The 13,403-nt window shown below is 46.4% G+C and overlaps 1 protein-coding gene and 1 pseudogene across 1 annotated transcript; one reads left to right on the top strand and one right to left on the bottom strand.

The window, feature by feature from the left end:
• Window positions 1-1,650: 1,650 nt before the first annotated feature.
• Window positions 1,651-5,109, bottom strand: LYZL6 (lysozyme like 6). Its single transcript, XM_053570502.1, has 4 exons — window positions 4,971-5,109; window positions 3,887-4,045; window positions 2,914-2,992; window positions 1,651-1,717 (listed from the first exon to the last, which is right to left on the bottom strand). The coding sequence occupies exons 1-4, from the start codon at window positions 5,107-5,109 to the stop codon at window positions 1,651-1,653; spliced, it is 444 nt and encodes a 147-aa protein (XP_053426477.1).
• A 5,353-nt stretch (window positions 5,110-10,462) lies between these two features.
• LOC128571136 (ralA-binding protein 1-like) lies at window positions 10,463-12,429 on the top strand (annotated as a pseudogene).
• Window positions 12,430-13,403: the final 974 nt, after the last annotated feature.

Raw genomic sequence — 13,403 nt, forward strand, 5'->3', positions numbered from 1 at the left:
CGCGCTTTTTTAAAAAGGGGGCGCGTTCGGGGGCGGGGCCTCTAGGCAGGGCGGGGCCTGCATTTGCACCTGCGCTAGTCCTTTCCACTCCAACCTGTTCCTTCGGTGAATTCCTTTCCTCAGCCATACAACCCCAGTCTCTGAATTTTGTCCGTCTTCCCTAGTGTGTTTTTAGGACAGATCCTATGATGGGATTATGGGATGGCAGGCTACAGACGACTTCATAGCAGTCGGCTCCATCTTCACTCCTGAAGGAGACTAGGGAACTAGGTAGTTAACACTATACCTACTGATCTTGCTGGAAGTAGCCACTAAAGATGCAGTGCTGTGACTTGAGTGTTTTCAGGAGTTTTAAATCTGCAAATCAAAGTATAGCTCATTAAGCCATTAAGAGTCTAGCATGAATTCCTTCAAAATAATTCCTTGGTTGTCCTGCGTGATTCTGGTAAATTGCGTCTGTTTGTGGAAGTTCAGATAATGTGGAAGTGAGGAGAGAGAAATTCGGAGGTGGGGGTTGGAAATAGAACTTTAGGTGCAAATAGGGCACCACCATCGGAGCTGAGACTTCATAATCATGTACTTATTGAGAGGGAAAGTAGATCCCAAGACTATTTTAATCCCAGAATGTCAGAGTCAGAAGATACCCCAAAGAATAAGTCTCCTGTGGTTTATAAATAATGGTCCTAAGGCTTGTGCTTGTCTGTGGTGACGTTTTCACCTGTCTTTAGCTAAATGAGAAAAGGATGATAGAATTAGGTTTTGTTTTCAGGAACTCTATCCCATTGCATTCTCCTGTGAGCATGAGCTCCCTACAAATCTGATGCCAAAAAAAGTTTTCTGAAGATAGCGGATAGAGAATAGTTGTTTCAATACTCTTACTTGGGCATTAAAATTAAAAGTTGGAAATCTCAGGTTTAATTTTTGTTGACATTTTACTGGCCTGTGAAATCCAAAAGTGTGGGAATCACTGAATAGTCAAAACTTTCATCTTATAGCTGAAGCAGTTAAGGCTCGGAGGTAGAAAAATGAGTGGCCCAAGATAACACCCTAGTTTGGTTAGACGTTGCTGATGGTGACTGTGTGCACCAACTGTCCTTTTTCTGCCTTTGCCTTGTCTTTAAGCAGTTCTGCTCTGCATCAGCACCCTCCAGGCAAACTGGACCCTATCCAGTGATCCTATCTGTAGTCTAGCCCACCCTCCCGAGCCACCACCAAATCATTTAGTACCTATCACCATTTCTCCATCTCAGTACTTTCTCCACCTCAATGCCCTCAAAACTCTTACCCCCAAGAACCTCTGGAGCAATAGTTATATTTTATCTTCCTTCTAGTAACTAGCACACCCTATTGTATTAGGTACTCAACTACACATGGAATTAACAAATTAACACATGCTTTACAAAGGCAATGCTTTAATAATTCAAAAACTATAAATTTCTTTATCTTGGTTTGCAGATAACAGGCAGGAATCATGCGACTCGGCCTGGATGGAAGCAAGGAGGAAGCCCAGGAGAACCATTTATTCCCGGGACTCTGGCCAGTGTTACTTGTAAATGGGAAGGGAAGAACACAAGATGAAGTGGAGACAAGAAGAAAAAATGAAGCGCTTCCAAGTGATGACAGGAGTCAACAGCGGGCCTGCATCCTGTTTCATAGGTGACACCCTGTCATCCAGTAGGACAGTGGCCGGCCTGAGCAGTGCAGCCTCCATTCTATCCTGTGAAGAAAAAGGACATGGTTCTTGCTTCCTACTTAGTAGCTTCTCCACACATACAACCCAGTTCTTGGTTAGTTTTCCATGCAGAGCTTTGCCCAGAATCCCCTTCATTACTAGCCCTCTGGTACGTCCTTCCCTGCCTCCTCTGCTTCTTCCTGTAAATTTCCCTCATCCCTGGTATTTGCTCTCTTCCCCCCATCAGCATGCTTCCACATTTTCAAATCCTCATCTGTCTCTGAAGACGAAGAGAGCACTGTTTTGCAAGGCTGAGAGCTATTAAGAAGAAGAAGAAGAAAAAAAAAGATCCCAAGTGCAACCACTGACTTTCCCTCCAGAAAAGCTCAGCTGTAATTATCATCAATGTCCCTCTTTTGTGCAGTGTTTTGAGAATGCAAGGCATTTAACTCCCTCCATCCTCCCAGTCACCTGAAGAAGTTTATGTTATTTAAATATCTATTTTGTAGCTCAGAAAAGGTAAGTTACCATCTGAATGTCCTCCATTAGTGAGCTGATGGCTTTGGGGACATCTGCCCAGCTGATGAGCGCCACATTTTTAATAGAAAATGTTGCCAATCCTGCCCACGCCCAGCAAGAGCTCACCAGTGGCAGCCAGGTTTGTGTTGCTTAACTCCTCCAAGCCTAGAGTGGATTGGGCCAGAAACATGTGGTCCAAGCTGACCCAATCAGATCCTCTATCCCAGGAACTCAGGTGGGAACTGACTCTAGCTAGTCCCTGAAGATGCTTGGGACTTTAGGCCAGAAAGTTGGAGCACTCTTAGTGTCTTATGGACTCGGGAAAAGAGAAAGCTAATCTGCAGAGAGTCATGAAGCAAATGCACCAAGAGTAGCCGAAGCCTGCCATGGAAAGCTTGCTGACAGTTTCCAGCCCTGGTTTCATTCCCTTCCTGAGGCCCCGCTGCACCCCAATAGACACCTTGTCCTATAAGAATAAATCCCTCCCTCCGCTGGCTCAAGTTGTTTTCTGTTTCTGCAACCGAAAGAGTTTCTTTAAATACAATATCAGAAAAGGAACCAGATCCAGGTCTGGCTCAGAGCTCCAAGCCCCTGCACTATTCCATATTTTTCCAGAGGCAGCAAGGGAGTGCCCATGAGTCCTCGTCTACTGCCCCTTTCTCCACCTCATCTTCCTTCCTGAGGCCATGCCCACTAACTTAGTCCCAACATGTTCTCCTCACCAGTTGTCCATCCCCCCTGCTTTGGATACAATCATTTTTACACAGTGAATGGCTGAGAGAAGGTCGGGGCTTAGCAGATCTGAAAGGAAGAAAGAAAGCTTGTGAGGACAACAAAGGATAGTCCCAAACACTGGGGCAGACACTGGCTTTCCCTGAACAGGCCTGTGCCACATAAGGGCTGAGCACTTCCAACCCTTCCCAGGCAAGGCCTCCCTCCCAGGGGCCCATTTAGATATCCCTACAACAGCTGCCAGAGTTTAGGGGTGGATGGGGATGAAGTAGGAGGGGCAAGAGGACTGAGTTTTGGGCCTTTTCACTACTATTCTTTCTAACCAGGGTAGAGGGTGGTTCACTCAAAGTTTGAGATGGGGAGCTTTCTAGAAAGAGGAAATGCCAAAATAAACAGCACAGAGGCCAAGGTAAAGTTCTGCCTAACAAGGGGGACTCTTCAAACAAGGAGCCAGGGACATTAGTGAGTGTTTGAAGGAGGTAGTGAGGGACTCATGGCCCCTACTGAGCCTCCTGGATCAGCTCTGAGGTGGAGAGTTTGCACTTCACAAACTACTATGTATGGAGGCGGTACAACTGAATGGTTAGTTTGAGCCTTCAGATCTGGTTCTCTTCATGGGCCTCAGTTTGCTCATCTGTAAACAATTTGCATGGAAGATTGGCTGAAGTGAGCTATGCATGGAAAGTGCTCAGTATATAGTATCCTTTTGGTGGAAGATGGCTGCTGCAGCCACTCTACTACCACTGGCTGTACAGACCATCTTTGGATCCTGATGAAGAACTCTACAAAATATCCTAACTGCATGGGCGTTAGGGCCACTTGTCCAACCCTCAGCTCAGTAATTCCCTGATTCTTTGGACCATCTCTCTGAGGGCATTCCTAAGCTGTGGGTAGAAAGAGAAGTCCTGTGAGCAAAGCCTGGTCTCCTCTCTCACCTCTCCCACCCTGGGGCCCTGACCAGACCTTGACAGTCCATGTGGCAAAGGTTTTCTGAGTGACTCTTGTAATCATTGCACCAGTAGTGGCTGTTGATCTGGAAGAGGCCATAGTCAGAGCTGCCATCTGCGTTTTCATATACCTTTGATATGTTGAAGTTACTTTCTATATAAGCCAGGCACAGCCCTTAGAATGTAGAGAAGAGGATCAGGATTTAGAGGGAACCAAGCCAGGTGAGAAGGGAGGTGGAGGAGAAAGGGGACAGGAAGAATCAGATAAAAGGAACAAGGTCCAAGAGTCTAGGTGGAGCTAGAGGGCTAGAAATACCCACTGGCTTTCTCTCTCATCCTTCTGTCCAGCCAGCCATTCATCAGTACACCCACTCGCCCATCCTTCCGTCTATGCTTTCTGCAGTTAAGGAGCACCTCCCTGTGCCAGAAACCGTGCAAAGCCCAGCGAGGAACATTAGGCTGGGTCAAACATGGATGGTGCCTTCAGGGGGCTTATATTGCAAGAATAAAAGTTATATACCTTTAAAAGCCACAAAGCAAGATAAAAGCAGAAAGTGTTGCAAGACAGATATGCACAAATTCTGGGCAAAAGGGGGAAAACCCTTTCAGGAAGACGGAGCCTTTGTAAAGGCCATTCCCTCTGCCTGGAATGTACTTCCCCCAGACATGTGGATGACCCAACCCTTCATTTTAGTCAGTGCTGCCCAATGTCACTTCTTTAAAGAGGTCCTCTCTGAGTTCCCCATCTAAAACAGTGTCACCTGTCACTGCCCCTGCTTTGTTCTTCTTCATAGCCTTTATCACCACCAGGCAGTACTTTATATGTGTATGTGTGTGTGTGTCTGTTTATTGCTGCTCTCTCCCTCTAGAACGTGAACACTAGAAGGGAAGGATATTTCTTATCCCCTGTATCCCCAGCACCTAAAACAATTCTTCGTACGTAATTGTTGAATGAATATGAAGTGTGGGAAAGGCTTCTTGGAGGTGGCTGCTTTTAGAATTTGGCTTTGAGAGATGAATGGGGAAGAAAGAAGCTGGCCACGTAAGGCATGACTAGCAGAGGAGGAGAAATGGCAGGGGAGGGGGCTGGTGGCACTCACAGTCACTCAGGGAGTAGCCCTCAAACCCATCCATGTCCTCCTGGTGCAGCACCTTGGCCAAGTCACAGCGATGGATGAGGCTGGCCTGATTTATGACAAAGAGACAGCTGACCAAGGAGATGAGTAGCTCCCTTGTCATCCTCCGAGGGAAGAAGGTGATAGTTTTAGGGTCTCACAGACTTCTTGCTGGTCTTCTCCAAGAGCCTGGGAAATCTGAAGAGAGCAGTTAAATTCCCTTGCTCACTCCCTGCTTGTACCTGGCTCTTTCCCATTCTCTGGCCTCTTGTATATTCTTTTGTAAATATTTTTTTTATCACAGACAACTATAAACACTTAAAAAAGAGCATCATGAACCTCCATATGCCTATTTCCCAGCTTCAACAGTTAAAAATCAAGGCCAATCTCATTTCATTTATAGGTCTTCTTGTTATGGTCACCCAGCTATGGACAGCATTTGGGCGTTAGGGTGGGCAGCAAGGTTGGCAAAGGAGATTAATGAATCTTTCACCAGCATTTGTGTGTATGTGGCCATGTGTTTCCAAAAGGAGGATCAGCATACTGAGTGCTAATCTTTCCCCAGCCTCAGACACATGACACATGACTTCCCCTAAGGGCAAACTCTGGCTGTGCAATTCCTGGTGAACTGGCCAGGTTTCAAATACCGGGCTGCTGTGTGACCTTGGGTAACATACTTAACCTTTCTGGGCCTCATTTGTAAAAAGAAGGCATACTAATTCCTACCTAATAGGGTTGTTGTGAAAATTAAATTAAATAATGCCCAGATCTTGGTTTCACAGTCCCTTCGAAAAAGAACCAGGACAACAGGGAATATGGCAGATTTCCAGGCTGGAGCAGGAAAGGGTCATGAGATAAGTCTAGATTATCTTCTTGTACCAGAAAGTAAGAAAGCCCTTAAAATACAGATTTGGGCATGTCAGATAGACACATGAGCCAGCTGAAAGGGGCCTCGTCTGGCCAAATTAGGGGAATTTTTTTTTGTAACAGCTTTATTGAGATATAGTTTACAATAAGCAATTCACATACCATATAATTAATTCAGTTAAAGTGTACAATTTAACAGTTGTTAGTGTATTTGCTGAGTTGTGCTACAATTGCCTCACTTGATTTTAGAACATTTTCATCAACCCAAACCAAAACCCTACATCCATTAGGATTCACTCCCCATTCCTGCACCCCCCAGCCCTTGGCAACCAGTAATCTGCTTTCTGTTTCTATGGATTTGCCTATTCTGGACATTTCATACACACAGTTACACAAACTACAGCCTTCTGGGCCTTGCTTCTTTAACTTGGCATAATGTTTTCAAGGTTTATTCACGTTGCAGCATGATACTTCATTCCTTTCTATAGTTAAAAAATATTTTTTTGTATTTTGTGTATAATTTGTTTATACATTTGTCAGCAGGTAGACATTTGGGTTGTTTTCACTTTTTGGCCATTGGATAATGCTGCCATGTACATTAATATTCTAGTTTTTGTGTGGATATATGTTTTTATTTCTCTGGAGTAGAATTACTGGGTGATGTGTTGTTAACTCTAAGTTTTGAGGCCTGCCAGCCTTCCAAAGTGGCTGCACCATTTTGCAATCCCAATGACAGTGTATGAAGGCTCTAGTTTCTCTATATCCTCACCAACACTTGTTATTACCTGTCTTTTTGATCAAAGCTATCTCAGTGGATGTGAACTAACATCACATTGTGGTTTTCCTGGTGAATAATGATGTTATATATCCTTTCATATGTTTGACCATTTTTCTATCTTTAAGAAAACATCTATTCCTAAACTTTGCACATTTCTACAGGGAGCTATTTGTCTTTTTCATAAAGTTCTTTATATGTTCTGGATACTAGACGCAAATGATATATCATCAGCTATTTCTCCCATTCTGTGGATTGCCTTTCCCTTTTTTGATAGTGTTCTTTGAAGTTCCCAAATTTTAAATTTTGATGATGTCCAATTTATCTATTTTTTTTTTTGCTTGTGTTTTTAGTGTCATATCTAAGAAGCCCTTGCATAATGGTTTCCAAGGTAATCTAGACACTTAGCCCATCAAAAGAAATGATAGCAACAGATTATGTATTGAATCTGATAGGAATCTCTGAGTCCATAACACATGTAATAAATAGACAAATAGATAAATAATGGGGATGAAACAGGGAGCTCTTCCTGACAATAAGATACTGACTGAAAAATAGAGAGACAGTCATGAAGTTGGGGGAAAAAATCACCATTTTGCAACCATTATAAATTGGTGTGAGCAAGAATCATCGGGGCTAAATCTGAGGTGGTGGCAAGCCTGACAAAGAGCTGGATCCATCCACGGTCTTCTAGGGTCTCCCTACAGATGGCTTATTAGTTGCATGGGTGGAGGGAAGCAGTAATTACAGTAGAAAAAGCAGCCAGTATTTGGACCTTGCAGTCAAAATTAATATCACCTATGAGCAACAGAGGGGCATTGTGTGCCTCCAGCTGTGACATCCCAATAAGGACACAATATCACTTACGGAGTAGTCTGTCCCCAGATGCATAGTGTGTGTCTAATCCTGAGAAAACATCAGACAAAGCCACGCTGAAGGAAAATGCACAAAATAACTGCTCTGTATTCTCCAAAACGGTCAGCGCCATGAAAACAAAAATGGGGGCTGTTTCTGTCACTGAGGGGACAGTGTATCTTTCCCGGTAAACTAGGTGTATGTGGGTGAGGGTGAAGGCCTGGGGTCCTCCATCCTCCACCTGCCAGTGTCAGGAAGTTCTGTGTGACGGCTGTGCTGGGGGGCTTGTTTCCACTCCCCGCTCTTGTTCTGTCTTCTAAGACTCGCTCCACCCCAACCTGAGTTTGGGACCATTCTTTTGCTTCCCTTCTATCACCCAGAGTTGCCAGATGTAGCAAATAAAAGTATGAGATACCCAGTTAAATCAGAATGTCAGATAAACCCCAAGCTACCCCATTCTGACTCAGCGGGTTCCCTCAGAGATAGCTGTCGCCAGCCTTGGGAAGCAGGGAGCTCCATCCCTGCCCATTACGCCCTCTCCGGGGTTCCCTCTGGGAAGATAGTGATTCTGCTTGTGTGCTCCCATGCCCCTCTGAAGCTTACCTCTCTTCCAAACCCTCTGACACCAGGTCTCAGCCAGCCCAGGGCTTTCTATGAGGATCCATAGAATACGGCTGTTTGGGGTAGGAACCTCCTCTTTCTCACCAACTACACTCCAGCCTCTCCCAGCTAACAGTTCTCCATGTTCTAAAGAAGGAGGGAGTGCTGGGCCACCCCAGCCTTCTGGAACCCCAGTTCTGTGAAGTCATCTATCTCCTGGAAACATGCTGGTTTAAACCATGCACATTGGCCAGGCTTAGGCAGAAATGGCAGATGGGCGTGAAAAGACAGGTGACAGCTGAGCAGGAAAGGGCAGCTCCTTTCTGGGAACAGTATCACCATTGGCAGAACCCCTTCCTGCATGGGGGTTTAGTGGGGGCTGCCAGTCACAGGCCCTGTCCCCCCGTGATGGGGAATGCCTATGCCCTAATCAGTGTATTGTGAAGTGAAGCAGCTCAGCTTCACACAGGAAGCCCATGGTGTAGGGGCAGAGGCCAGCAGTTTTAAATCATGTGGCTACGGCTCATCTGAGGGCCTAAGCTGCCATGAAGAGGGAGTAGCGACTATACAGCATTCTAGTCCCAGAGTCAGCCCTGTCTGGGACCCCAAAACACCCTTCACTTCCCTCTGTTCTAAGCTCCTACTTGCATAAACCATTTTGAGTTGGGTTTCTGTCACTTGCAACCAAAGGAGACCTGCCCGTTACAGTCTGCACTGGGTCAACCGTTTGTGGAATGGTGGCCTGACAACCTGTCACTTCCCCATGGAGGCCACAACATTTCCATATCATTAGTCGCCAAGGAAGTCTGGGAGAAATTTCTACCAACGGTAGCAAAATGGAAGTGAAAGACAAAGTTTTGTTACTGATATCCACTCCTCCTCTGAAACAGGATGGGGGGGCCTTTCAGCTGCATCTCCCTGCCCCTGGACATCGCTTCCGGACAGGGCAATAGCACATGGCACCTGGGGATAGGAAGCCAGCAGGGGCTGGGGGGAGGGGGAGGAGGCAAAACCCTGACAAGGGGTATGCTGGGGGAACCACTTTATGAGGTACCTTTGTTGCCAGACCAGTGAGTCTGTCCACCTGTCACCCAAGCTAATCAACAGAGAAGTGGATGAGAGAGCAACAATTCCAGTCTTATTTACAGAAAAGCCAGCAATTCCAGAGAACAGCGAGGAAATCTCCTCAAAGAACTGTTCTGCTTTAAATCTCCTCAAAGAACTGTTCTGCTTTAAATCTCCTCAAAGAACTGTTCTGCTTTTCTGTTTCTCTTTGTTACTTTCATACTGTCACAGTAAAAACAAGTATCAGCAATGTTATTAATCATCATGGTAACATTAAACAGATTCCTCCTCACCGGTTATAAGGTTACAGAATATCTCCCATTAAACTGGTTAGATCTTCAGAGTAGTCTTACTCTAGACTACATTTACAGTTAGTTACTACTCTGGGGCTGGAATTAGGGTAGGGGAGGAAGGGGATCCAGGTATCAGTGTTGGAACTATCAGGAGAGCAGGGAGCACTGTTGCTCCACAGAGGCCATGCAAGGTGGGTGCCCCGCAGCTGAGCTAAGTCTTGGCAGAACACCCAATGATCTTCCCAGAACACAGGAGTTTGTGAGTTGCTTCCACAAGGTCTTGTCCCCAGCCTCCCAGCCTAACCATCTTCCTGGGAGGCTGCCCTGGCACCATGATCCTTGGAACGTCTCTTAACTTTATTTCTAACTGAAGGCCTTGTACATGAATAAACAACTCCAGATGGCACACACCGCCTCATCCAGCCCCACCAGGGCATGCCCTGTGTATCATAGTTATTTAGGATAACAGTGGCCACCATTTTTTGTGGTCAGTGACCACCTTTTGTGGTCAAAAATCTACAGGTGCCTCAGATAACCAGAAAACATTCAGTTGTGAGAGTCCTGGGCAGGAGGAGAGGTTTCCAGAGCCCAGGGACACATGCTAGAAATTCAGTCTCCCTGCAGCTTAAAATCTTAGAGGGTTTGGCCAGGATATTCCAATAAAATAGGAGAAAGAACAAAAATAAGACAGCCTTTTGAAAAGCAGACAGCAATAATAAAAAAAAAAACACAAGGAACTGAAATCCAGAGACAAAAATGAAATTAATCACATTTGTAGTTACACACCTGAGAAGTTCTCTGAGCAGGGAGAGCAGAAAGACATGTTGGAAACAGTGAACCAAAAAAGGATGGATAAGAACAACAAAGACTGGAAAACAGGCGGAGGCTGGGCGGGGAGGGCCTGGGGCGCCGTGCAGGAGACTCTGCTGCTCTGGCGGTGTGAACGCAGGGAGGCGGTGGCTGCAGCGGCAAGCACAGGTGTAATGGATAGGTAACAGAGAAGACCTTGTCAGGGCATCAGCATGACCGAGTGCTTCCTGCCCCCCACCAGCAGCCCCAGTGAACACACAGGGTGAAGCATGGCAGCGGGCTCACCCAGACCCCCAGCTCTGAAGAGATCAGCCCTACTAAGTTTCCTGGATTGTACCATACTGGTGAACCTTCACCTCCCCATGACATCCTCCACCAGCCTCCTGATGTAGCATCTGATGATGAGAAAGACCACGACATGGAGAAAGGAAAATTTAAGAAAAAGGAAAAAAGGACTGGAGGCTATGCTACCTTTCAGGAAGATAACTCTGGAGATGAAGCTGAAAGTCCTTCTAAAATGAAGAGGTCCAAGGGAATCCATGTTTTCAAGAAGCTCAGCTTTTCTAAAAAGGAGAAGGATTTTAAAATAAAAGAGAACCCCAAAGATGAAAAACATAAAGAGAAGTCAAAAGACTGGACAGCAGCAGAAGTTGTTTAACAGTGGAAGGAAAAGAAAAAAAAGAAGAAGCCAATTCAGGAGCCAGAGGTGCCTCGGGTTGATGTTCCGAATCTCAAACCCATTTTTGGGATCCCTTTGGCCCATGCGGTAGAGAGGACCATGATGTATGACGGCATTCCGCTGCCGGCAGTTTTCCGTGAATGTATAGATTACGTAGAGAAGTATGGCATGAAGTGTGAAGGCATCTACAGAGTTTCAGGAATTAAATCAAAAGTGGACGAGCTAAAAGTAGCTTATGACCGAGAGGCGTCTACAAACTTGGAAGAGCATGAGCCTAACACTGTAGCCAGTTTGCTGAAGCAGTGTTTGTGAGAACTTCAGAGAATTTGCTTACCAAAGAGCTTATGCCCCGATTTGAAGAGGCTTGTGGTAGGACCTCAGAGAGTGAGAAAGTACAGGAATTCCAGCACTTGCCCAAAGAACTGCCTGAATGTAACTATCTTCTGATTTCCTGGCTCATTGTGCACATGGACCACGTCATTACAAAGGAACTGGAAACTAAAATGAATATTCAGAACATTTCTATAGTGCTCAGTCCAACTGTTCAGATCAGTAATGGAGTCCTGTATGTGTTTTTCACACGTGTGCAAGAACTCTTTGGAAATGTGGTTCTAAAGCAAGTGACAAAACCTCTGCGGTGATCTAACATGGCCACGATGCCCACGCTGCCAGAGACCCAGGTTGGCATCAAGGAAGAGATCCGGAGACAGGGGTTTCTTTTGAATTGTTTACATCGATATCTGCAGGGTGGGATAAAGGATTTATCTAAAGAAGAAAGATTATGGGAAGTACAAAGGATTTTGACAGCTCTCAAAAGAAAACTAAGAGAAGCGAAAGGCAGGAGTGTGAAACCAAGATTGCACAAGAGACAGCCAGTCTCTCAAAAGAGGATGTTTCCAAAGAAGAAATGAATGAAAATGAAGAAGTTATAAATATTCTCCTTGCCCAGGAGAATGAGATCCTGACAGAACAGGAGGAGCTACTGGCCATGGAGCAGTTTCTGCGTGGGCAGATTGCCACCGAAAAAAGAAGAGAGAGAAGGCCTCGGAGCTGAGCTTGCAGAGATTCAGAGCCGCCAGCAGCGCGGCCGAAGGGAAACCGAGGAGGACTCCTCTGAGAGCCAGAATGAGAGTGAGGACGAAGAGGAACCACAGATCCTTTTAGAAGGTCTACAGAGACAGAAGGAAGAGCTAGAAATAAAGAACAATCACCCGAACCAAGCGATTCACGAGGAGCGGGAGGCCATCACCCAGCTGCGCGTTCAGCTCCGCCTGCGGCAGGGTCAGCGCGGCAAGTCCGATCAGGCGGCGCCAGAGGACGAGGAGCCCCAGCGAGCGGCGGGGGGGCATGGCCCAGCCGCCCAGAGATGGGGTCGTGGAGGCCAAAGCAGCCAAAGAGGAGCCAAAGGCAGGCAAAGAGCAAGCGAAGCCATCCCCGAGCAAGGTCAGGAAGGAGACGCCCATCCGAGCGGCCTGGGGTGCTGGTGGTGGAATCCTCTAGACTTACAAGGACCTGTGCACCTTACTGTAATGCCGAGGGCTGCGGGTGCGCTCTCTCGCACTGTCTATTCTGTAAAGATGTCTTCTCTTCTCAGAGACCCTTCCTCTTTCACACGTCTGAGCCCTCACAGCAGGCTCAGGTCCGGTGGGGAGGTGGAAGCAGAGGGCACATTGTGGGCTGACAGGGGACAGATTAGTTTTCCAGATAGTGCCAGCTTATTTGAAGATTAATTTTCTTTGTTAACTTAAAATAACTACTTTAACCCTTGAGTGGCTTCTTTTTAAACCAAAAATTGTCTTCCTTTGCTTTTTTATCACAGCAGAATCAGGATCTCTTTCTCATTTGGGGGGGAACCCAAACAGGTCAGTCTTGTGGCTGCCTGCCCCATGTCCTGCCCTCCGGATCTCTGTGTCCCTGGTCACTCTTGCTTGTGCCTTTCACACCTTTTTGGTGCAGATTATACAATGGGGGAGCTGCCTCATGTTTTCTGACTAGCCAGAATGGCTCCTATGGGTGTACCTGTTACCCACCCCCTAACTCTCTTTGGACAGTTCCAAAACACAGTCCCTGAGCCTGAGTCACCAGGACGGCCTCGTTTGGTTGCAGACGGAGGCTGCCTGCCTGTGGAGCCTGCCCACCTGCCCTGGGCCCCACAAGGCCCAGCATGGAGGAGGCCCGACTCCTGCCTGTTACTCACTGCGGTGGCCAGCAAAGGCCTTTTTACCGGGTTGTTGGGAAGGTGGTTGCCTTGTCCTGGTGCCTCCACACAAAGGATGTTTCTCAAACCAGAAGTCCTTTCCATGACTGACCCTCTAGTAAAAACAGAATGACTCCAGTTGCTTGCTTGGGCTAGAATGTACATGTCTCCTGGCCTGAATAAGCCATATATATGCTCTTAAACAAAAATTCAGAATTATCCGTGCTGTCTCAGTGAACCTACTGGTGGACTCTCAGTTGACAAGATTAGCAATAGA

Source organism: Nycticebus coucang, chromosome 18 (assembly GCF_027406575.1).
Source record: "Nycticebus coucang isolate mNycCou1 chromosome 18, mNycCou1.pri, whole genome shotgun sequence".
Lineage (NCBI taxonomy): Eukaryota > Metazoa > Chordata > Mammalia > Primates > Lorisidae > Nycticebus > Nycticebus coucang.

Excerpts from the sequence above, each read along its gene's own strand:
- LYZL6 (XM_053570502.1), bottom strand. The coding sequence starts at position 5,109 with ATGACAAGGGAGCTACTCATCTCCTTGGTCAGCTGTCTCTTTGTCATA. Across the intron at positions 4,046-4,970 it reads GGGCTACTCCCTGAGTGACT|GGCTGTGCCTGGCTTATATA; the intron begins GTGAGTGCCACC and ends CTACATTCTAAG. Across the intron at positions 2,993-3,886 it reads TTGCCACATGGACTGTCAAG|ATCTGCTAAGCCCCGACCTT; the intron begins GTCTGGTCAGGG and ends TCTTCCTTTCAG.